The 25340-nt window shown below is 50.2% G+C and overlaps 1 protein-coding gene across 1 annotated transcript in view; it reads left to right on the forward strand.

Annotated features, from left to right (window-relative positions):
• Positions 1 to 15747, forward strand: part of LOC129133496 (hydrocephalus-inducing protein-like) — a 41487-nt gene extending 25740 nt beyond the window's left edge. The window contains exon 11 of the mRNA XM_077192229.1: positions 15478 to 15747. Coding sequence (XP_077048344.1) covers positions 15478 to 15747 — 270 coding nt within the window. The remainder of the gene's footprint in view (positions 1 to 15477) is intronic.
• The last annotated feature ends 9593 nt before the right edge of the window (positions 15748 to 25340 follow it).

Below are 25340 nucleotides of genomic sequence, written 5' to 3' on the forward strand. Positions count from 1 at the left end.
GAGAAATGCAAAAAGTCCCAGTATTCAGTGGAACAGAAGAGGAAGAACTTCTCAAAACAGGAGCCAAGAAAGATAATGAATGCAAGTGGAGATTAGCAGATGGGAGGCAAATATTGAAAAAACCCCTTGCCAAGAAAATGCTAGAAGACATATATGGGACAAACCATTGGGGTACACAATTGTTAAGTGATCAAATTCTAAGGGACTGGGGATTCATGGGAATTTTCAGAATAGCTAAGCAAGTAACTGAATGGTGTGTGATATGTCAACAAATGAATAAGAAAATCATGAGGAAAACACCCAGGGGAGGGTGACAACTAGCCTTATGGCCCTTTCAAAACATTCAACTGAACTTTACTGAGCTTCCCCATGTACAATGGTGGAAGTTTTTGCCAGTGATAGTAGATCACTTGACTGATTGGGTAGAGGTGGTACCCACTGTGAAAGCCAGTGCCAATGTTGTGAGTAAAACACTTCTAGAATCAATCAGTCCCCAATATGGGATGGCAAACAGGATTGATTCAGACCAGGGAACTCATTTTACATCGAAGATATTGCAGAAAATTGTTCAGGGCCTGGGAGTAAAATGGGAATTACACATTCCATGGCATCCATAGAGTTCCAGTTGGGTTGAGAGAATGAATCAGTCTCTTAAAAGAGCTCCAGTTAAGCTAATGATTGAAACCCAAATGTCATGGATAAAATGTCTCCCTTTGGCCTTATTAAGAATTAGAACCCAACCCCAGTCAGATCTGGGGGTGTCACCCTATGAAATGATGTTTGGGTTACCCTTCCTGACCTCACCCCAGAAGGTTGCCACCTATGAGGAAGGGGAAGCCAATGCCAAGAAATAAGTGATGTCTATAGCACAAACCTTAGAAGGGCTAAGACATAAAGGGGCAATTCCTCAAACTACCACCCTGGATTTCAGAATCCATAACATTAATCCCGGGGATTGGGTGATGATTAAGTCATGGAGAGGTCAGTCTCTAACTCCCCAGTGGGAAGGTCCCTTTCAAGTACTGCTCACCACTGAATCAGCCATGCGAACTGCAGAGCGGGGATGGACTCAGTGCAACAGAGTCAAAGGCCCAGGAGAAGAACCCAAAGAGTGGACTGTAACATCCAGGCTGGGTGAAACAAGATTGACTCTCAAGCAGAGACTGAGAGACAACCAGAAAAACACCAAGATGCCCAAAAAGTAGAGTCAAGCTTCCACCAACCAGCTTGAGAACTGTTTTCCTGTTTTAATGGGTGAGAATTACCAGCATCTGTTGAGAGGAAGCACACAAGGGACTGTAAAAGGTAATGGGACAGCTTCTTCAAGAAAATAAGACAAAGGAAGGAGGGCAAGACCGGGTTGGCCCCTTTGTTCCTCACCAAGAAGGCTCCATAGCCCTGCTGTGGGTAGCACCCCTGTAGGCATGTTAAGGTAGGGACAAAAGGCCATGCCAGACCTCTATCATTCCTCAGTTGTCTTTTAATTCAACAGGGACTGGAGGGCAGGACCGAGTTGGCCTCTGTACTCATCCCTAAGATACACCAACTATGGGTAGCAGACACATAGGCATGGTAGATGGGAGTCAAAGCCATACTGGACCTCTGGGATGCCCTTTTGCCCATTCCAAATGATTGTCTCCAAGGAAAACCTGAGATTTTTTCCTCCTGTTCCCACTGTCCTTGCCCACATCAAGAGATGCTGGCATGACACATTCAAGAGGGAGAGAAAATTTTTTACTTAATTGTTCAAGCAAAATGACTTCAAGAAAAAGAAAAGGGGGGAGTGTTATAGATGAGTAATCCTATGGTTGAGTCTCACAATTAAGCGGTGAATATTAAATATATGTTCAGAGAAGTTTTGTAGATGTATAGTTATCCTTCCCCTCCCCCTTGCATTGTTATCACAGGATGGCCTCAGTAGTTGGGGCATTTGGGAGGGTTGGCTTGTTACTATGGCAGCACCTGACCTCCAATCAAGGTGTGAGACAGTGATCTCCACCACTGGACAGTGAAGAAGGAGTTGATTGACAAGACTTTGGGAGGGGCTAGAGGTATAAAAGAGCATCCATTGTGTAGATAAGTACATGGTGACTGAATTCTTTGCTCCTGCTGCTGTATTCTTTTCTTTCTTCAGTCTTCTGTTTTATTTTGATATGGTCCTAATAAAGCATTTACATTTTTGAAAGTGAAAATCGTTTCTCACATGGGGTAGGGGATTGTGGGGCAAGGTTGGATTCTGCCTTGGAGTTCTGGGGAGGCTTCTTCATCTCCCTCTCAGGGACTGAAGTTCAGGGCCTGAGCACAAAGGCCCAGAGGCTGATTAAAGTCCTTGTGCTGTGTCTGTGCTGCTGAGCTGGGCTGGGCTCCTGGCCCAGAGGCAGCTCCTGGTCACCAAGAAGAGCTTCAAAAGCACATTTCTCTTGATGAGCAGCTCTTCTGCCAGCCCAGCAGGGCTGGGGCACTGCCTGCAGCCAGCCCGGGCACAGCACAGAGGCACAGAGGGGTTAAACTCAGCCTGCGCTGGGAGCACAGAGCAGAGCTCACTCAGGGCTCACTAGAGCAGAAATCATCCCAGGTTTGAAACAGTCATTCCCTGGCTGTGGGAAGAGAAGCTGCAGTTCCTGCAGGGATCTCCTGGAGCTGGCACATCCCAGAGCTTTTAGGACCTTTCAGGCGGACTCTCAGGGCTGCTCCAGGGCAGGGCTGTGGCCCTAGGGCAGGGCTGGCTTTCCCTGCTGCCCCAGCCCAGGCACAGCCCAAGGCAGCTCCTGTTGCCAGGCTCTGCTGCAGGGCTGAGCAGCCGGGGCTGCAGCCAGGGGTGCCCAGGGCTGTCCTGCAGAGCAGGGTCCTGCAGCCCAGGGCGCTGTGCTGGGGCAGGGACTCTGCTGCCTGCCAGGGACAGCTCTCAGCCAGCCCTGGCAGCTGCTCCCAGCACTGGGGAGAAGCTCTGGGGGGAAGGAGCCGCCCTGAGCAGGGCAGGGGCTGCTGCTGAGAGGGGCTGGGTGGGGCAGGGCTGCTCCCAGCTCCAGACCAGCCTGGACACTGCTCCGGAGGGCACTTCCCAAAGAAGGTAAGCCTGGGATTGTTGTAAAGATCAGGAGCTTTCCTGAGAGTGTTTTCAATTTCCTGCTTGGAGAAGGATGGGAACGTTGGGGTGATGACAAAAAGATTTTTTCATTTTATACAATTTTCATGTATTTGTAGCTCTATAAATTACTATTACATAGTTATAAATCTATATTCCTTTTTTAAGTCTATTAAACTCTTCATGAACTCTCTTACTATTATATACATCTATAACTATAATCCTTTATTAACTCTATTATTTTCCCTAACCTTTTTCTTTGATTTTAGAAAAATAAGCTGATTGTCTAAATGCATTCCTGAAATACATATAGTATACAATACATATAGTATCCTGTATAGTCTTATTATCAGGAAGAGGACCTACAAGAAGAAGATTTTGGTTTTTGACCAGAATGTGAGCAGTCAGAATAAAAAGTGAAGGCAAAGAAGCCCTTGGACCTACTCCAATGGATTGAGCCAGGGGTGTGTAACTGGGGTAAGTGAATCTCCTATTGGATGTTCCTGTTAAATTTCCTAACTAATCAACCTTAATAAATTGTTGAAATCAGGCCCCAGGTGTGCCCCATCCCCACTGGGACACCTGGAAGCTTCCAATTAATGTCTGGTTTTTACTTCACTCTTCTAATGCTGTTGCAAGGGTTTTTTTTTTTTTTTTTTCTCTTTTGATTATAAAAAAACAAGGGGATGAGAGAAGCAGAACAGGAATTGTAATCCCAGAATCCCAGGACATTCTGAGTTGAAAGGGACACAGAGGATCATCAAACTAATGTTTGAACTTTTACAGGGACTGCAGAACTGTAAATTCAGTTGATCAGTGTCTCTGCTGGGAGCCTCCCAAAGGGCCCTCAGCCACTCCTCAGCCCTGGACAGCAGCAGCATCACCTTTGCAGGGCCCAGCAGGGCTCTCCTGAGCTGCCCTTGCCCAGCTGCACACAGAGCCTGCCCCAGCCAGGGCCCTGCACACAGGCAGGTTTCTGTAGGGCCCCAGGCAGGGCACACAGGCTGGGATGGGCTCTGTGAGCGCTGGCAGGGACAAGGCTCCTCTCAGGAGGGAATGTCCAGGCCCAGGGAGATGCTCAGGGAAGCAGAGGGGGCTGAAGAGAGCAGTGCTGGGGCAGGAGGGCACTGTTGGTGTGTGGGAGGTGCCAGGCACAGCTGGGCACGGGAACACTGTCCTGAGTGCCCGGCTGTCTCTGCCCTGCCCTCTCAGGCACAGCACCACAACATCTGCTCTTGGTTCTGCACTGCCCTGACATTGGCACTGTTATCTGCTGCTCTCAGGGAGGCTCTGGCATTTGCAGCAGCTGAGCCAGGCACTGCCCTTGGCATTCCTGCCAGGCAGGGGTGTCCATGGGAATGGGGTGTCCAAGCTTCCCTGGCACCTGTGGGGCTGTGGGCAAAGCAGTCTATGGCAAAGAGGAATGAGCTGAGCCCCCTCCCTGAGATCCCATCATGGGCACAACCAGGGATCTCCTTGCTGTGCCCTGCCAAGCTCTGAGCTGCCCTCCTGGGTGCAAATCTGTGCCAGAGCCTCTGGGAGTTCCCTGAATGTCCCAAGGGGAAGGGCAGAGCTGCACAGCTGAGGAAATGCTGCTGGGTTTGCCAAGGGAGCCGGGAGTGTCCTTGGCACAAGGGGGTGCTGAGACCTTGCCCAGAGACCTTTAGAGAAGGTGAGACATTCAGGGATCCCTCTGCTCTGGGCAGGGTCTGGTTTATCCCAGGGTGGCCCGGGAGTGTGACTGTGCTCTAATTCCAGCCAAAGGTTTTCCCACAGCAGGACGAAGGGTGAGTGAGTTCTAGCTGTAGGGACTGTCTACAGGGAATGGGGCAGGTTTGGCTCCAAGCAGCCTCTCCTGACTTGTCACTGTCCTTTCTCCATGAACAGGGGCCCACGTGCAGCCCCAGCAAATGTCCAACAGCGGCTGCATCAGGCACTTCCTCCTGCTGGCATTGGCAGACACACGGCAGCTGCAGCTCCTGCACTTCTGCCTCTTGCTGGGCATCTCCCTGGCTGCCCTCCTGGGCAACAGCCTCATCATCAGCGCCGTAGCCTGTGGCTACCACCTGCACACGCCCATGTTCTTCTTCCTGCTCAACCTGGCCCTCACTGACCTGGGCTGCATCTGCACCACTGTCCCCAAAGCCATGCACAATTCCCTCTGGGACACCAGCAACATCTCCTACATTGGATGTGCAGTCCAACTATTTTTTTTGTCTTTTTCATTGCAGCAGAGTCTTCCCTCCTGACCATCGTGTGCTACGACCGCTACGTGTCCATCTGCAAACCCCTGCACTACGGGACTCTCCTGGGCAGCAGAGCTTGTGCCCACATGGCAGCAGCTGCCTGGGCCGGTGCCTTTCTCTATTCCCTGCTGCACACAGCCAATACATTTTCTCTGCCCCTGTGCCATGGCAATGCCCTGAGCCAGTTCTTCTGTGAAATCCCACAGATCCTCAAGCACCCCTGCTCCAAATCCTACCTCAGGGAACTTGGGTTTCTTATGGGTAGTGCTTTTCTGTTACTTGGCTGTTTTGTGTTCATTGTTTTCTCCTATGTGCAGATCTTCAGGGCTGTGCTGAGGATCCCCTCTGAGCAGGGACGGCACAAAGCCTTTTCCACCTGCCTCCCTCACCTGGCTGTGCTCTCCCTGTTCATCAGCACTGCAGCATTTGCTCACCTGAAGCCCCCCTCCATGTCCTCCCCATCCCTGGATCTGGGCCTGTCAGTTCTGTACTCAGTGGTGCCTCCAGCCCTGAACCCCCTCATCTACAGCCTGAGGAACCAGGAGCTCAAGGCTGCAGTGTGGAGACTGATGATTGGATGCTTTCAGAAACATTAAACTGCTGGCCAGTTTCTGCAAATCACTTGTATTAAAACTAATCCTTGGTACTTCTTGTTGGTTGGTTATAGGTGTTTTTTCCTTTGTTTCAATTTTTAAACTATTTTCCACAAAGAAATGTCATTCTAGGTGCCATTTCTCATTTTGTTTCTCTCCACCTTCCCTGTGGCCACAGACTGTGTCAATGAGGGGCTGTGCTCTTGGTGGCTTTAAAGGAATGAAAGGATCTGTCCCAGCAAAGTTTTCTGCAGATGCCCTTTGTTTGCCTTCTCTGGAGCTGCAGCAGCAATGTCTGTGTGCAGAGCTGGGGGCAGATCAGTGCTGACCCAGCAGCAGCAGCAGCACTTGGTGTTTTCAATGCTGCTGCCGTGGCCCTGCCCCGCTGCCCTGGTGGCCCTGGTGTTGCTGCAGGGCCTGAGTGCTCTCGGGGCTGGGCACAGCCCTGGGGGTGGCAGTGCCGGGGCTGCAGCAGGGACAGGCCATGGGCACTGCTGGGGCAGCGCTGACGCCTCAGGCCAGGCCCTGGGGGCTCCAGGCTCCTTGCCCAGGCTCTCTCAAGAACACGGCCAGGCCAATGCTCAGCACAAAAAACCCCCGTGAGCAGCCCCAGGCTGGCCGTGGGCAGGCTGGGGGCAAACAGCATGGCTGGGGCTCTGCAAGGGCCCTGGGGCAGATGGGAAGGAGCAGCAGAGCAGGGGCTGATTCATCCCCAGTGCACTGCACAGCCCAGGGCAGCGTCCCAGAGCATCCTCATGCAGCTGCCAACAACATCCCCCCTCTGCAGCTCTGGCCTCTCCCCCAGCTCACACAAGGAAGGTGCTCCATTCTTGCAGGCACAGACACGGCAGCACTGGCTCAGCAGCCCCTGTTTGCATTGCACACAGCAGGCAGGAGCAACCCCATGCTGTTGCTGTGGGGACATGAACCTGAGGGAGCACAAATGCCATCAGCCCCTGGGGCCAGCAAGGGCTGGGGGACACCAGGGAAACCACTCAGCTTTGTCCTGGCCTCTGCAGTCAGCCAGAAAGTTTGTCCCCATCAGCTGGGAGTTTCCTGTGCCACTGCAGACACTGCTGCTCAGAGCCAGGGCTGCCTGGCAGCCACCCCTAAATTGCCTTGAGCATTTCCTTTGCTTCACCTTTGCTTTCTTTACTCCTCCTCCTACAAATTTCTTCCTCTTTCCTATCCCAGGGGGCCCAGAGATGGACACAGCACTTGAGGTCTGTGGAGAGCTTTGTGGACAGTTGGCTAGCTGAGAAAGGTCACCTCGACCTAGTACCGTTGGTTAAGTTAGAAGAAGGCAATTCTAGGATTCAGCAGTCAGCGTCCAACCAGTGACAAGGACATTGTGCCCTTGGTGCAACAGCAGGATTGAGGAGAGGATCTTTTGCCAGAAATATAGGATAGTTTCAGCAGAATAACCACAAGAATGTAGAAGCAGTAACAAAATAACCATAAGAATATAGAAGTAGCCGTGGTTGACTGATAAGTAATTAACCAATAATGAGCTCAGCTTTGCAATATGTATAAGCTTCATTAACACCAATCTAAATATGTGTGAACTAGCAATAAAGTTCGAGACTTGCTGATCACGCATATTGTGTGTCGCATTTCTTCCGCCGATCCAACAAATGGTGACCCTGCGACGTGATACCGGCAACGGCAACCACGGTGAATCGGTGTAGGACTTCGGTCCTGTCGCAGCAAGGACGGCGAATAAGCACCGCTGAAAAAGGGAAGGTGCCGTGCCCTGGGTGACCTCAACAGAGAGCCCGGCTGATACGTGCTGCCGAGACCTTGTAGGGCTGCAACAGCGCTGACGTTTTTAAAATGGATAGAGAAAGGCAAGCAGCATAGGATTTATTTACTTGCTTTTTACAAGAGCGTCAGGTTAAGGGCATAGATTTGCAGAAAGAGCTTCCTGGGTTGTTAGCTTATGGGTATGAACAGGGAGTTTTTCAAAATCCTCATACAGTACATGAGTTAACGGAGTGGCATAAATTTGGGCACAAGCTGTGGGAGGCAGTCATAGATGATGATAAAACTGCAAAAAAGTTGGGAAAGCTGTGGCGGGTTGTGCATGATGAGTTATTACAATATCAGGCAGAAAAGAAGGCTGCCCAGCAAGCTAGCGTGGCGCATGAAAAGAATAAGAGTTATGGGGACTGGTTTAATTGTCTGTTACCCCCTGCCACATCTACAGTCATTTTGCCACCAACATCGGCTCCTGCTTCAAGCAGCAGCTCACCCCCCGTGCGTGCTACAACAGCACCGTCCACACCGCCTGTGTCAAACCCTCCATCTCCTCCTCCTAGTAATGAGCTGATCCCTGGGTCAGAGAGTGGCCTAGTCGGGGCCATTGCACAGGGGCGAAGGGAGGCATGGGCAGCGGTAACAAAGAATATCATGGATACGGGGGATGAGGAGGCTATAAATGCAGCTATGGATGTTGCTTGTCCGGTGATATATTCTCCTGTGGCAGGAGGCGGGTTTCAAGCAATAATAACTGCTCTAGACTGGAAGTTGTTGTCACAATTATGGTCCACAGTTAGTCAATTTGGGGTAACCGATGAGCCCACAAAACAAATGCTTGATTATATCTGGGGGACTCAGGTTTTGCTGCCAACTGATTGCAGAGGAATAGCAAAGCTTATCTTCACTCAGCATCAGCAGCTCTTGTTTAATGCACACTGGCAGTCACTCTGTCAGGAATGCGTAGCAGTAGCACGGCAGCCAGGTGACCCTAGAGGAGTTAATGGGTCAAGGGCCTTTTCTTCGGACAGAAGCACAAGCCTTACTCGGTCCTGATAAGTGTCGGGAGGCTATGCGCCTGGTGCGGTTGGCTATAGATAGGATAAAAGAGCCAGGGGGGATTCCTTCTTATATGGGAATAAAGCAAGGGAGAGATGAGTCATTTGGATCTTTTATAGATAAGGCAGCCAATGCTACTGAGCGGGCAGGAGTCCCTGATTTCATGACGGGTACTTTGTTAAAACAATGTGCACTCCAGAACAGTAATCAGGCTACGAGGAACGTATTAAATACCCTAGGAGCTAATTGGTCTATAGAAGAAGCTTTAGAACGATTGGCGAATGTGCCCGTAGGGAATCAAGCAATGTTAGTAGATGCTATTAAGGAGTTAGGAGCAGGATTACAAAAACAGGCAGAAGCCTCACAGAGTCAGGTGTTAGCTGCTCTTGCCCCCCTACAAGCAGCAGCAATAAATACTCCACGGGGTTCATCTACTGGCTGATTCAAATGTTACCAGTGTGGAGGTATAGGACACACGTGACGGGCTTGTCAAGCAGCCAGCGTCTGGTGCCAAAATTGTCGCTTGGATACCCACAACAGCGGAGCCTGCCAACGCCGCTCGGGAAACGGGAAAGCCAGCGCATCCACCAGCCGCCGCGCCCAGACACAAGTAGCTGCTGTCAACACCTCAGTTCAGCTTCCCTACAAGCAGCCACCGCCGGGAGCCTCGGGCTGAACGTGGCAGCCTCAGTAGCAGTAACATTGATGACCACCTAACAGGAAAAGGTTCCGACTGGAATAAAGGGACCAATCATCATTGATGGACAACTTATGGGAGCTTTGCTCCTGGGACGATCATCGGCCACCATGATGGGATTGTTTGTTTTACCTGGGGTAATAGACGCTGATTATACCGGGGAAATTTCTGTTATGGTGCAGAGTCTTTTTCCACCTATACAAATCGAGAAAGGACAAAGGATAGCTCAGTTGGTTCCTTTGGAACAAATGGCTAAAACTTTACCCCCTCGTCAATCACAGTCGAGAGGGGAGCGAGGATTTGGTTCCACTGGAGGACTTACTTTATTAACAATGAACCTGAATGACCGACCAAAGCGCACTGTAATAATGGAGTATCGGGGTGGGAGGCAAACCTTGGAAGGATTTTATTGGATACTGGGCGGACTCCAGCCTTGTTAGTCCGGATTTCTGGCCCCACAACTGGCCATTACAGACAACCACAGTGACAGTTACCGGGGTTGGAGGCCTAACACTTGCAAGAAAATCACCCATGTTATCGGTAACTATTGATGGAAAAACTTTGTGGAGTGTTTTCTCAGTTGTACCTTTGCCCGCTACTGTACAGTGTCTTGTTGGTTGGGACATTTTGCCTCAAATGGGAGTAGTGCTGACAAATGAGCACCCTTTAGGCTAATGGCCATTGCATGGACTTTCCCAATCCCATTAACTTGGACCACAGACGTTCCAGTGTGGGTTAAGCAGTGGCCGTTAAAAAGGGAAAGTCTGGAACAAGTTCATATACTAGTACATGAACAATATAAGCAAGGTCATTTACAGTTGTCAACAAGTCCATGGAATACCCCTATCTTTGTTATTAAAAAGAAGTCCGGGAAGTATCGCTTACTACATGATTTGCGGGCTGCGAATGAACCAATGGAGCCTATGGGAGCCTTACAACCAGGATTACCTAACCCGTCTATGTTGCCAAGGGACTGGCCACTTTGGATTGTTGATCTTAAGGACTGGTTTTTTACTATTGCTCTTCACCCTCGAGACACTCGGAGGTTTGCCTTTACCTTACCGGCGTTAAATAGGGAAGAGCCAGACACGAGATTTGAACGGGTTTCTCTTCCGCAGGGGATGCGCAACAGCGCCACCTTGTGTCAACCTTGTGTCAATGCTTTACAACCTTTGCGGCAGGCCTGGCCTGAAACAATCATTTATCATTATATGGATGAGATTTTATTTGCACAGCCACAACCTTTTACAGGTCAACAAATTCAAAAGATACATGATGCCCTGAAACTACATGGATTGGCTGTAGCTCCTAAAAAATTCAATTATCTGCACCTTGGAAATATCTAGGATGGATACTTACTGATCAAATTGTTACCCCCCCCCAGAACTTGAAATTAAATATTAAAATACATACATACATACCTGATCAGATACGGATACCAATGAAGAAACATGCATTGACCTGGTACCTGACAAACAGTATGGAATTACAAGAGGCTCTGTTGGGAGCCGGTAGCGTGATTGCCACTGATAATATTCCCAATATACTGTTGAATTGGGTAGGGCAATGGGGTTGGATTCAATACGCAAAAAGATCACAGAAGCCCCTGTTGGATGCTATAACAGTCTATATGGATGCAGGAAGAAAATCCAGAACGGCTGCAGTAACCTGGCAGGAAAAGGGACAATGGCACCATCAGATTCTCCAGGCTTCTGAGTTGGATACTTTACAAACGATGGAGCTGTTGGCTGTTGTATGGGCCATGATGCACTTTTCTGGGCCTCTCAACATAGTGACAGATTCTGTGTATGTTGCAGGAGCGTGTGAGCGAATAGAAGATGCCTCTATAAAAGAGGTTCAAAACAGGAGGTTCCATGAGCTGTTTATACAGTTGCAGAGGGCAATTAAGCTGAGGAAACATCTTTTCTCTGTTATCCATATCAGAAGTCACAAGTGGGCTATTGGTCTAGGAGAGGGTAATGCGCGAGCACATAAGCTAGTCTCAATCACACAAGCGACTCCAATTCCCAGGCAGACTATGGCCAGAGAGGCACATTCCATGTTTCACCAAAATGCAAAAGGCCTCCATAGAGAATTTCAGATATCTATGGAGGAGGCACGGGCAATAGTCAAAGCCTGTGCCATATGTAGTCATCATAATGGGGGCTGCGGGTTAGGTCGGGGAGTTAACCCAAGAGGGCTGAACACAAATGAGACCTGGCAAATGGATGTCACACATGTTGCTGAGTTTGGAAGGATGAAGTATGCGCACGTTACCGAAGACACTTACAGTCATTTTATATGGGCCACAGCACAAACTGGTGAGAAAGCAGGGCAGGTGGAGAGACATCTCAGTAGTTGTTTTGCAGTAATGGGAGTGCCACGGCGCATCAAGACAGATAACGGGCCTGCTTACTGCAGCAAAAGAATAAAGCAGTTCATGCAATTGTGGGGGACAGAACACGTGACAGGCATCCCTAATTCTCCTACAGGGCAAGCAATTGTAGAGAGAGCAAATGGTACCTTGAAAAGATATCTGGGTAAATACACCCATATCAGAGAGCCACAAGAAAGATTGTTAAAGTGTTTATTTGTTTTAAATCACTTGTGTGTTTTGGGGGAAAGTAAAGTTCCTGCTGTAATTCGCCACTATGTACAGGAAAAAGATGATGTGAAGCAAGATGTATGGGTAAGATACAGAGATCCTAAAACAGGACAATGGAGAGGAGGAGGCACCAAAAGCAAAGGGTAGCTGGGCTTCACTGTTCTGCAGGAATTAGGGGTGGGGAGCAATCTCCCACCCTGTCTGCAGCTGCTCCCACGGGGATGTGAGGGCTGATCCCAGAGCCCCAAGGGTCACAGTCAGGGCTGCCCTCAGGGAATGCTCACCTGGTATTGAGGGGCAGCGTGAGAACACCTGGATCTTGGGGCACCCAGCTGCCCCCCATGTTTGGAGGTGTCTGAGGAGGGCTGGGACAATGCCAGGGCCATCCTGCAGTGACATCCCTCCTGTCCTGCTCTGGGTGAGCTCAGTCCCAAACGTGACCCTGATCCTGGTCTCAATCTCACTCCACGTTTAGACACACTCACAGTTCTGTATTTAATCACATCCCAGTTCCAAACTTGTCTAGCCTCAGACCCAGTCCCAACCCCAGCCCTAAAGCCAATCCCATGTCTAGCCTTAACCCCAATCCCAGCTCTAATCCAAATCTCAGCCCCAAGTCCAACTCCAGCCCCAATTTCAGCCCCTTCCTAAATCCTCAGCCCCAAACCAAATCCCAGGTTCAGCCCTTCTGGGGCTTTGGGGGTGTCTCTGTCCCTGTGCCCCCGATGATGTTTGGGTGGGGTCACAGCAGGGCTGAGAGGGACAGAGACTCCCCCGGCCTCCCCAGGTGTGAGAAGGTGGCAGAGCCCCCCCAGCCCCGAGCAGCCTCAGCGGTGAGAGGGACACAGAGCCCCTGGTGCCCAGCCCTGCACAGGCATTCCCTAAGGCCAGAGGGATGGAGACCCCCTGAGCATCCCGCAGGGTGAGGGGACAGAGACCCCCGAGCATCCCCTGGGCTGAGAGGGACAGAGACTGCCCCGAGCACCCCCTGGCACAGGGGTGAGAGGGAGGGAGACCCCCCAGGCATTCCCTGGGGTGAGAATGATGGAGACCCCCTGGGGAATGGCCTGGGGTGACAGGGGCACCCCCTGGGAAATGGCCTGGGGTGGCAGGGACAGGGACAACCCCCCCAGGCCCTCCCATGCATCCCCCAGGGTGAGAGGCTCAGAGACCCCTCGAGCATCCACTGGGCACCGGATGAAGTAAAATTGTTTCATGTCAGAAATCAAACTTAACCCTACATAAAATGCCTTGAAGTTGCTCTTCCCTAAAGACAGCTGTGATGGAAATGCAAACAAATCCCAAACATTAATAAACTGACAGTACAAGCAATTTTGTGGCAATTCCAATTTCCATTGGTTCCTGCACAGCTCCAGCTCAGCTGCTGGCGCATTCTGATAAAAGAAAAGTGGAATTCAGCCCAATATAGATTATGAAAAGGAAGGGAAAGGTCTGTGTAGCTGTCACATAGGTGACAGGGACAATGAGAAAAATGATTGTCACACTTGGCAAAGCCCACCAGCCTGTGAATTTGGGAGTTATTTGGGAATTTAGCTACTTGTGCTGGGCTTCTTGTGAGACTTTTAGCAGCCCTGTGTTCCTCACCTTGGGGTGAATGAACCTTGTCAGTCTCGCTGGTATCTTTTGCTCCCTTTCCTCCAGTGATTTTAACAAACTTTTCAAGAAAGGACATCAAGATATTTTCTTTACACTGGCCACGCACAACAGCCGTTTTCCTCATCAGCTCTCCTGTAAGTCACTCAGAGGAAGCTGTGTCCAAGTTTCCAAGAGTTCTGCCAGAGAGAAGCACAACCTCCTCAGAGGAGGGAACCATGCTGTTGTCAAAGGCACTTGGGGTCAGAGAACAGTGTGTAAACTCACTGTGCCAAAATAATGTCACAATCTGGCTAGTAAAATTGTTAGAGAGATGCCTCTGCCCCAATTAAGGTCCTAAGAAGACCAAATCCAAAGTGGATTTTATTGAACAGTAAATGTAGGGTAGACAGAGAGATGGAAAGAAAGAGAAAAGGAGGGAGAGCAAGAGTGAGTGACAAGAACAGAGACCTCCCCTGGGGCAGGGCAAGTGTGACATTGTCCCCTGTGTGTGTGGCCTTCCCAGGGTGGGGGTTTTACACCTGAGCCAGTTTGGGTAAAGGGGGTGGTGTTCACCCCCTGAGCAGGGATTACCCCACTGTTTCAGGTTGCAGTGTAAGATGGAACCAAATGCATCTTTTCAATCCCCATCTTCATCAACTGCTAGAAACAGGTGGGGCAGTGTTCTTGATCTCTTCCATGACACAGCCCTGATAACGCCCTCCAGGGGACATATCTCCTGTGAATGGGCCATTGAGTGTCACTGCAGGACTGATAAAATTCCATCATCCCATTGTGGGATGCTCCACCCAGGGGGAGGATCCAAGCATTCCTACCTGGATATAAGCTGAGGCTTGCTACAACCAGGAACAGCTTGCCTACTGGATTCCCAGAGGACAAGAGCTCCAGAACCACCACTGGACCTTCAGAGGAAGACCAGACCCTTCTACAGAACCACTGCTTTGACAGAATCACGTTCATCTCTCCAACAGGACTGCAGCCACCATTTAATGGGACTGCTGCCACCACCCTGACCAACAGGGTGTCAGGTTATATCCTGACTCTGTCAGTTTAAGGCAGTGTTTCTGTATCATTGCCTTGATCTTCGTTTTCTTATTAAATTGTAGTTCTGCCTTAGACTCTCCCCCTGGTTTGCCTTCAAACCAGTACAAAAGACATTGTGTGCACCCTTTGTTTTCTTCCCAAAACAGGATTTCCCATCCCCAAAACTTTGCCAGATGGAAGAGGAGGCTGCGAGGAAGAGGAAGGAGCACCGGGACACCCAGGCAGGTGAGGAGGAAGTCAGCGCCCCTTTCCCCCTCTCTCCTGCTCCATCTCCCAGCCCAGCATCACCCCCGGCTGCAGGACAACCCTGCTGCCAACCCCGTCCTGCTGGGGACGCACTGGGGGGATCTCCTTCCCCTTCCCTCTGGCACAGAGGCAAATCCCATCCTCTCCTTGTCCTTCCTCCCCCAGAGAAGGAGCTGAGGATGGAGACCAGGGAGGAAAAATCTCCATGGCAGAACCTCATGGAAGAGGCTGTTTTGAGCAACTCTAGTACACAGGAATCCAACAGGGAGGAAAATCCCCAGAGATGCCACAGGAGGAGGGGCTCTAAACCCAGACCAGGGTGCTCTGAGGAGGAAACACCCACCCTGTGCCAGGAAGGTGGACAGAGCTTCAGCCAGAGCTGAGAGCTGGTGGTCCCTGAGCAGCTTCATGATGGGGAGAAGTCCCACAAGTGCTTGGAGTGTGGGAAGATCTTTAGGCAGAGCAGCACCCTGATCAGCCACCAGATGATCCACACTGGGGAATGGCCCTATGAGTGTGGGGAGTGTGGGAAGGGCTTCAGCTGCAGCTTAGAACTCATCACCCACCTGTGCATCCACACTGGGGAGAGGCCCTACGAGTGCCCCACCTGTGGGAAGAGGTTCCAGACCAGCACAAATCTCTGCCTGCATGAGTGGAGTCACACCCAGGAGAGGCCCTTCCGCTGCCCATATTGCGGGAAGGGCTTCAAGAAAAAATCCACCTTCATCACCCGCCGGCGCATCCACACCGGGGAGAGGGAGGCCCTACGAGTGCCCCACTTCATGGGAACAGCTTCTCCATGAGCTTGGACTTGAGCAGACACCAATGGAGTCGCCAGTAAGGGAAGTTCTGCGAGTGCCCCAGCTGCAGGAAGAGCTTCATGCGCCAATCCAGCTTCTTTCTCCATTGGAGGTGCCACGTTGGGAAGAGCCCTGGGGATCCATTTTCCCTGTAATCCATGCTGGGAAGACAGCTGTCAATTTTCCTGCCCCTGGCAATGACCTGATGTGGAATTGAAAAACATAAGGGTCTGGCCATGGCCCTGTCATTATATCCACTCCCACCTCAGGTCATTGCCAGGGGCAGGAAAGGGAATCTCTCTCTCTCTCTATCGCTGCGGAGAAGGGTGTCCTTTCCAGACAGGGGAAATTGTGGCCAAGAAGACTCAGTGAGATGTGTTTTAGTTTTCCCTGTAAAAAGTTTTATTTATCCCTTCTGTTATCAATATTGTCTCTGTTCCATTTGTTCCTTATCTCTTTGCTGTTGGCAATAAATTGTTCTTATTCCAGCCTGGGATCTTTGCCTTTTGTGCTTTCCATGGGAGGTGGGAGGGCAGCGAGGGCAGCGCGGTTTTAGCGAGAGCAGGAAATTGGGGAATCCCATTCCTGAAGCCCAGCCCGTGGAAACCGAGCATCCCAGCTGGTGCCAGCCCTGGTGGCCATGGCAGCAGCCTTGGGAGCGGGTCCCTGGCTGGGGCTGTGGGAACCTCTTCCCTCTGGTGCTCAGGGACAGGAGTGGAGGGAACGGCTGCAGCTGAGTCGGGGCAGGCTCAGGTTGGATGTCAGGAAAAGGTTTTTGCCCAGAGGCTGCTGGGGCCCTGGCCAGGCTCCCCAGGGAAGGGTCCCAGCTCCAGAGCTCTCTGAGCTCCAGCAGCGTTTGGCCAGCGCTGCCGGGCCCAGGCTGGCATTGTTGGGGTGTCCTGTGCAGGGCCAGCAGTTGGACTGGAGGATCCTGATGGGTCCCTCCCAGCTCAGCCAATTCTGTGCTTCTGGGATCCCATGAGCCTGGGGATGGGACTGCCAATGGTTGCCATGGCAACGGGCTCTGGCTGCAGGCCTGAGCTGGTGTCCATGGCAACCACCCCTGGCATGGGGTCTCCATGGAGCTGCCAAGGGACTGAGCATAGCAACAGGGGGCCTGGTGATGGTTGACATGGAAACTGACCATAGCAACAGGGGGCAGGTGATGGTTGCCATGGAAACTGACCATAGCAACAGGGGGCAGGTGATGGTTGCCATGGAAACTGACCATAGCAAGGGGGCGGCCTTGTGATGGTTGCCATGGAAACTGACCATAGCAATAGGGGCCTGGTCATGGTTGCCATGGAAAATGACCATAGCAATAGGGGCTGGTGATGGTTGCCATGGAAACTGACCATAGCAACAGGGGCCTGGTGATGGTTGCCATGGAAAATGACCATAGCAACAGGGTTTCTGGTGATGGTTGCCATGGAAAATGACCATAGCTACAGGGGGGGGCTGGTGATGGTTGCCATGGAAACTGACCATAGCAACGGGGGGCTGGTGATGGTTGCCATGGAAACTGACCATAGCAATAGGGGGGGGCCTGGTGATGGTTGCCATGGAAACTGACCATAGCAACGGGGGGGGCCTGGTGATGGTTGCCATGGAAACTGACCATAGCAACGGGGGGGCTGGTGATGGTTACCATGGAAACTGACCATAGCTACAGGGTGTCTGGTGATGGTTGCCATGGAAACTGACCATAGCTACAGGGGGGTGGTGATGGTTGCCATGGAAACAGACCATAGCAACGTGGGGGGCTGGTGATGGTTGCCATGGAAAATGTTCATAGCAACGGGGGGGGGGGGGGGGGCTGGTGATGGTTGCCATGGAAACTGACCATAGCAACAGGGTTTCTAGTGATGGTTGCCATGGAAACTGGCCATAGCAACAGGGTTTCTGGTGATGGTTGACATGGAAACTGACCATAGCAACAGGGTTTCTAGTGATGGTTGCCATGGAAACTGACCATAGCAACAGGGGCCTAGTGATGGTGTCCATGGAAACTGACCATAGAAGCAGGGGAGCAGGGGGGCTGGTGATGGTGTCCATGGAAACTGACCATAGCAACAGGGGCCTGGTGATGGTTGCCATGGAAACTGACCATAGAAGCAGGGTGTCTGGTGATGGTGTCCATGGAAACTGACCATAGCAACAGGGGCCTGGTGATGGTTGCCATGGAAACTGACCATACTACGGGGGGGGGGGGCTGGTGATGGTTGCCATGGAAACTGAGCATAGCAACAGGGGGGCTGGTGATGGTTGCCATGGAAACTGACCATAGCAACAGGGGGCAGGTGATGGTTGCCATGGAAACTGACCATAGAAGCAGGGTGTCTGGTGATGGTTGCCATGGAAACAGACCATAGCAACAGGGTTTCTAGTGATGGTTGCCATGGAAACTGACCATAGCAACAGGGGGCAGGTGATGGTTGCCATGGAAACTGACCATAGCAATAGGGGCCTGGTGATGGTTGCCATGGAAAATGACCATAGCAACGGGGTGTCTGGTGATGGTTGCCATGGAAACTGACCATAGCAACAGGGGCCTGGTGATGGTTGCCATGGAAAATGACCATAGCTACAGGGGGGGGCTGGTGATGGTTGCCATGGAAACTGACCATAGCAACGGGGGGCTGGTGATGGTTGCCATGGAAACTGACCATAGCAATAGGGGGGCCTGGTGATGGTTGCCATGGAAACTGACCATAGCTACAGGGGGGGTGGTGATGGTTGCCATGGAAACTGACCATAGCAATAGGGGCCTGGTCATGGTTGCCATGGAAACTGACCATAGCAACGTGGGGGGCTGGTGATGGTTGCCATGGAAAATGTTCATAGCAACGGGGGGGGGGGGGGGGGGGGGCTGGTGATGGTTGCCATGGAAACTGACCATAGCAACAGGGGGGCTGGTGATGGTTGCCATGGAAACTGGCCATAGCAACAGGGTTTCTGGTGATGGTTGCCATGGAAACTGACCATAGCAACAGGGTTTCTAGTGATGGTTGCCATGGAAACTGACCATAGCAACAGGGGCCTAGTGATGGTGTCCATGGAAACTGACCATAGAAGCAGGGGCCTGGTGATGGTTGCCATGGAAACTGACCATAGCAATAGGGGGCAGGTGATGGTTGCCATGGAAACTGACCATAGCAATAGGGGCCTGGTGATGGTTGCCATGGAAAATGACCATAGCAACGGGGGGGGCTGGTGATGGTTGCCATGGAAACTGACCATAGAAACGGGGGGCCTGGTGATGGTTGCCATGGAAACTGACCATAGCAACAGGGCGCTGGTGATGGTTGCCATGGAAACTGACCATAGAAGCAGGGTGGCTGGTGATGGTGTCCATGGAAACTGACCATAGCAATGGGGGGGCCTGGTGATGGTTGCCATGGAAACTGACCATAGCAATAGGGGCCTGGTGATGGTTGCCATGGAAAATGACCATAGCAATAGGGGCCTGGTGATGGTTGCCATGGAAACTGAGCATAGCAACGGGGTGTCTGGTGATGGTTGCCATGGAAACTGACCATAGCAACAGGGGCCTGGTGATGGTTGCCATGGAAACTGACCATAGCAACAGGGGGCTGGTGATGGTGTCCTGCTTAGGGTCAGATTTGTCACAGGCCTTTAGAAAGGTTCCATGGGGACTTTCCAAGATTCTCCAGGCTGTTCCAGAGCTGGAATGTCACAGGCAGGGACAGGGGCTCCATGGAGACCTCCCAGGGCTTTCTGGGGATGGTAAAGAGCCCTGTGGTCAGAGGCAGTCACAGCCACTCCATGGTGACATCCCAGGGGACCTTGGGCTGCAAAGGCACCGATCTGTCACAGGCACTCACGGGGGCTCCACGGTGACATCCCAGGAGTCCCCAGCCTGCCAAAGAGCTGGGATGTCCCAGACACTCTGAGGGGTTCCTGTTTCATGGGCACGGTGGGAGCTTCAGGCAAAAGCTTTATTTCTTTATTGGAGAAACTCCTGCAGAGACATGAAGTGGAGAAATGACACTCAACAGCCACCATGGATCCTCAAACCCCTGCAGGCACCCTAGACTTCTAAAATTCCTTCTAGGAGAGGAGACTGGTAGCGGCTGGATCCAATCCCAGCCCCAGAATTTGTCAAATGTGCAAAGGACTGAAAAGGTGGAATTGAACTTTCACGCAATTTGTCCCACAGGATTAATGATTGAATACTAGATAAATTTATATAAATACGGCTCTGATTGATTCTGATCATGATCAGACAGAAAGATCTTAACCAGAGTTATTTACTCCACAGTTCAGGAGCTATAACAATTCTTAGAATATAGTGCTCTAGGAAGCAATTTTGAAGTCAGCAGGGCCTTGCTGGAGTTGTTGGAGCCCATTGCAGGCAGAGCCTCCTGCTCCAGCAGAAACTGCCTTTCCTGTGCCATCAGCAGGGCAGGTCCTGCTGCAGGAAAAGCCCCAGGCCAGCCCCAGCACAGGGAAGGCCTCGGGCACAAGGGCAGAGTGCCGTGCTGGGAGCTGTGCCAGGGAGAGCCTGAGGCACCAAAGGCACCTTGGCAGCAGCAGCTGCTTGCAGGCCATGGCCAGAAGCCTCCCTTGGCAGCCTGGCCTGGTGGCCACCACTGCAGAGCCGCTGCCTCAGGGCTCATTCCTGGCTGGGCTCTGAAAAGCCACTTCTGCCCCAGGAGGCTGACTGGGAAGCCATTGGCCCCAGCACCTCAGGGACGAGATATCAATGACAAAACTCTTCAGGGCAGCAGAGCCAAGGCAGGGGCAGGGGAAAGGGCAGAGCCAGGCCCAGGGGACAGGGCTGCCATGGTGATGGCTGTGAGGTCACTGCCCCTGCAGCAGCCTGGCTGCCCTCCGCAGACATTCTGGCCAGAAGCGTTGTGAGGGCATCCAGCACATCAGAGAACACACACTACAGAAATTCTGTCCCTGGGGATGAGAGACTTTCACTGGGTCAGGCTCCTGACTTTGGAGTATTCCTGGGATTGGGCATCCACTTCTCTGGAAAACAGTTGCAGTTTTGTGCCACTCTCATAATTGTAAAATATCTCCTCTTTCTAACAAATGTAAATCCACCCTCATTCAGTTTGGAGATATTGAGGCTTGTTATGTCACTGCAAGATTTGGGAGAAAATGCCTTTGACCACTTTCTTCCATTTTCACAGCCCTTGGAGAGGAACCAAAAATCTCTCAAGATGGGATTTGGAGGCCTCGTCACATAACCAGCAGGGACGGGCTGATGGCTCTGGGCTTGTTCCAGATTGCAAGGCAAGATGTATTCTAATACCACCTGTATGGCAGTTGTCTTTTGTCAAGTGGGCAGTTTTCCTTATCTCTCTCTGTGAGTGATCACAATCACACCTCCCTTGGGAAGGGACATCTGCTGATAACAGGCTATTGAATGTCACTGCGTGACTGATAAGAACTATAACATCTCATTGTGAGATGCTGCGCCCAGAGAGAGGAGCCAAGCATTGCTACCCAGATATAATCCAGAGGTTCTGAAACACCAGCACAGCTTCTCCACTGGATTCCCCAGAGGAACAGCAGCTGCCTCTTCTTCCACTGGATCTTCGGAGGAAGAATACATCCTTCTCTACAGGATCCCTGCTCCAACAGAACCACACCTGACACTGCAGGAGGACTGCAGCCACATTTCCAATTGGACTGCTACCAACACCCTGACCAACAGGGTGTCAGGCTGAGTTCTGACTCTGTCAGTGTTGTTCTAGTTTACTGCATTTTTTATTTGTTTAATTTTCTTCCCTAATAAAGAACTGTTATTTCCTGCTCCCATATCTGTGCCTGAGAGCCCCCTTAATTTCAAAATGATAACAATTTGGAGGGAAGGGGTTTACATTTTCCATTTCAGGGGCGGCTCCTGCCTTCATTAGCCGACACTTGTCTTTTCAAACCTTGACTAGGGGAAGGTTTCAAAGCTTCAGTTATAAAGCAAATGAAGTTTGAAGGAACAAATAAAATTGGAAGTGGGGATGTTCTGTTAGTTCCAGATGCAGGGTGAAATTTATTAGGACAGGATTTACAGGTGCAGTTTGACATTGGAGTGCTTCCAGAGGAAGGGGAAATGGAAGTTAAGCTTCTCCATTTAAGGGAAGCAAATGAGGAGAACATTCATGAGATGATGTGGGCAAAACCAAAAAACTGAGGTAAATTAAACATGAAACCTATAGTAATAAAAATAGTTAATGAGAACCATCCAGTTCAGGTATGACAATAACCACTCTCCCTGGAGGGGAGACGAGGACTACAGCCGATGATCCAGGACCTACTTGAGGAAGGGACCTAAGAACCATGTATGTCCCCCCATAATACACCCATATTACCAGTGAAGAAGTCAGATGGGACTTACAGGCTTGTCCAAGATTTGAGAGAAGTGAACAAAAGAGCTGTGAATTGATACCCAGTAGTGCCTAACCCCTATACACTACTGAGTAATATCCTCCCTCACACCAGTGGATTACTGTGATAGACCTAAAAGATGCTTTTTTTTTCCACTGGCAGAGGAAAGTGGAATATATTTACCTTTGAATGGGAAGACCCCGATTCTGGGCAGAAGCAACAGCTGCATTGGACTGGGTTACCCCAAGGGTTTTTTGAAACCCCAAACCTCTTTGGTCAAACCCTAGGAGAAGTACTACAACTCTTCTCCATTAAACCTGAGATAAAGCTCATCCAATTTGTAAATTATTTGCTTCTCTCAGGACGGGAAGAAAAAGAAGTTTGGGAATCCACCATAGTGGTGTTAAATTTTCTGGGGGACCAAGGACTTTGGGTATCAAAAGGGAAACTCAAATTTGTAGAATGGGAAGTAAAATTCCTAGGACACGTGATTTGTCAAGGGAGCTGGCAGCTGAACCCTGAGAGAATTATGGGGTTAGTCTCACTCCCATGGCCAAAAACTAAAGAGGGAAGTCAGTAGGTTTTTAGGCCAGTTGGGATATTGTAGGCTATGGATTGAAGGGTACAAACAGGCTGTCTGGTTCTTGTCTGAAAAGTTAGTAGAAGAAGAGATTAGGTATGAAAAAGACAATGAACAAAAGTTTGAGGATTTAAAGCAAAAATTAGTCAGTGCACCGGCACTGAGTCTTCCTGCCTTAGACAAACCCTTCTATCTGTTTGTGGATACAGAAAAAGGGGTAACACATGGAGTGTTAGCCCAGGACTGGGGAGGATCCAGGAAACCAGTGGCCTATTTATCAAAACTGCTAGACCCTGTCAGCCAGGGGTGGCCAACCTGCATTCAGGCTGTGGCAGTGACTGCCCTACTCATAGCAGAAAGCAAAACATTACCCATTTGGGGGAAAATTGAGGATGTCTATCCCAAGCTCAGTAAGGAGTATCCTGAGCCAAAAGGCTGAGAAATGGCTCACTGATTCCCAAGTGCTAAAGTATGAAGAGATCTTAATAGATAATGGTTTAGAGCTAATCATGAGTAACCAAGTCAACCCTGCCCAGTTTTTGTATGGAGAACCAGATAAGGAACTAATACATAATTGCCTAGAGGTTATAAACTATCAAGCTAAAGGAAGAGAAGACCTAACAGATCAACCACTCCAAGGTGGGAAACGATTCTTCATCGATGGACCTTCATGGGTAATAAAGGGGCACAGGGTATGGGGTACGCTATAGTGCATGAAGGGTTGGTGGCCATAGAAAAGAGAAAGTTACCTTCCAACTGGTCAGCCCAAGGTGTGAGTTGTATGCCCTAAAACGACCTCTGGAAATATTGGCACAGAAAAGGGGAACAATAGATACAGTCTCAAAATACGCTTTTGGAGTAGCACATACCTTTGGAAAAATTTGGGAAGAAAGTGGTCTATTAAATTCAAAGGGAAAGGGACTGATTCACGAAAAATTTGTCTTAGAAGAGTCAGAAACCTTACAACTACCAGAGGAAGTAGCAGCGGTGTATGTTAAAGGACATCAAAAAGGGGTGACTCAGGAGGTAAAAGGGAACAATTTAGCTGATTTAGAGGCTAAAAATGCAATTGAATCAGAGACAGAAAAACTAATACTAGTATTAACCCCCATGAGAGAAATGCAAAAAGTCCCCATATTCAGTGGGACAGAAGAGGAAGAACTCCTTAAAATAGAAGCTAAGAAAGACAATGAAGGGAAGTGGAGATTAGTAGATGGGAGGCAAATGTTGAAAAAACCTTTTGCCAGAAAAATGCTAGAAGGTGTACGTGGAACAACCCATTGGGGTACACAATTGTAAAGTGATCAAATTCTAAGGGACTGGGGATTCATGGGAATTTTCAGAATAGCTAAGCAAGTAACTGAATGGTGTGTGATATGTCAACAAGTGAATAAGAAAATCATGAGGAAAACACCCAGGGGAGGGTGACAACTAGCCTTATGGCCCTTTCAAAACATTCAACTGAACTTTACTGAGCTTCCCCATGTACAATGGTGGAAGTTTTTGCCAGTGATAGTAGATCACTTGACTGATTGGGTAGAGGTGGTACCCACTGTGAAAGCCAGTGCCAATGTTGTGAGTAAAACACTTCTAGAATCAATCAGTCCCCAATATGGGATGGCAAACAGGATTGATTCAGACCAGGGAACTCATTTTACATCGAAGATATTGCAGAAAATTGTTCAGGGCCTGGGAGTAAAATGGGAATTACACATTCCATGGCATCCACAGAGTTCCAGTTGGGTTGAGAGAATGAATCAGTCTCTTAAAAGAGCTCCAGTTATGCTAATGATTGAAACCCAAATGTCATGGATAAAATGTCTCCCTTTGGCCTTATTAAGAATTAGAACCCAACCCCAGTCAGATTTGGGGGTGTCACCCTATGAAATGATGTTTGGGTTACCCTTCCTGACCTCACCCCAGAAGGTTGCCACCTATGAGGAAGGGGAAGCCAATGCCAAGAAATAAGTGATGTCTATAGCACAAACCTTTGAAGGGCTAAGACATAAAGGGGCAATTCCTCAAATTACCACCCTGGATTTCAGAATCCATAACATTAATCCCGGGGATTTGGTGATGATTAAGTCATGGAGAGGTCAGTCTCTAACTCCCCAGTGTGAAGGTCCCCTTCAGGTACTGCTCACCACTGAATCAGCCATGCGAACTGCAGAGCGGGGATGGACTCAGTGCAACAGAGTCAAAGGCCCAGGAGAAGAACCCAAAGAGTGGACTGTAACATCCAGGCTGGGTGAAACAAGATTGACTCTCAAGCAGAGACTGAGAGACAACCAGGAAAACACCAAGACGCCCAAAAAGTAGAGTCAAGCTTCCACCAACCAGCTTGAGAACTGTTTTTCTGTTTTAATGGGTGAGAATTACCAGCATTTGTTGAGGACAAGTACACAACAGACAGTAAAAGGTAATGGGACAGCTTCTTCAAGAAAATAAGACAAAGGAAGGAGGGCAAGACCGGGTTGGCCCCTTTTTTTGCTACCAAGAAGGCTCCATAGCCCTGCTGTGGGTAGCAACCCCATAGGCATGGTAAGGTAGGGACAAAAGGCCATACCAGACCTCTATCATTCCTCAGCTGTCTTTTAATTCAACAGGGACTGGAGGGCAGGACCGAGTTGGCCTCTGTACTCACCCCTAAGATACC

This window comes from Agelaius phoeniceus, chromosome 32 (genome assembly GCF_051311805.1).
Source record: "Agelaius phoeniceus isolate bAgePho1 chromosome 32, bAgePho1.hap1, whole genome shotgun sequence".
NCBI classification, from domain to species: Eukaryota; Metazoa; Chordata; class Aves; order Passeriformes; family Icteridae; genus Agelaius; species Agelaius phoeniceus.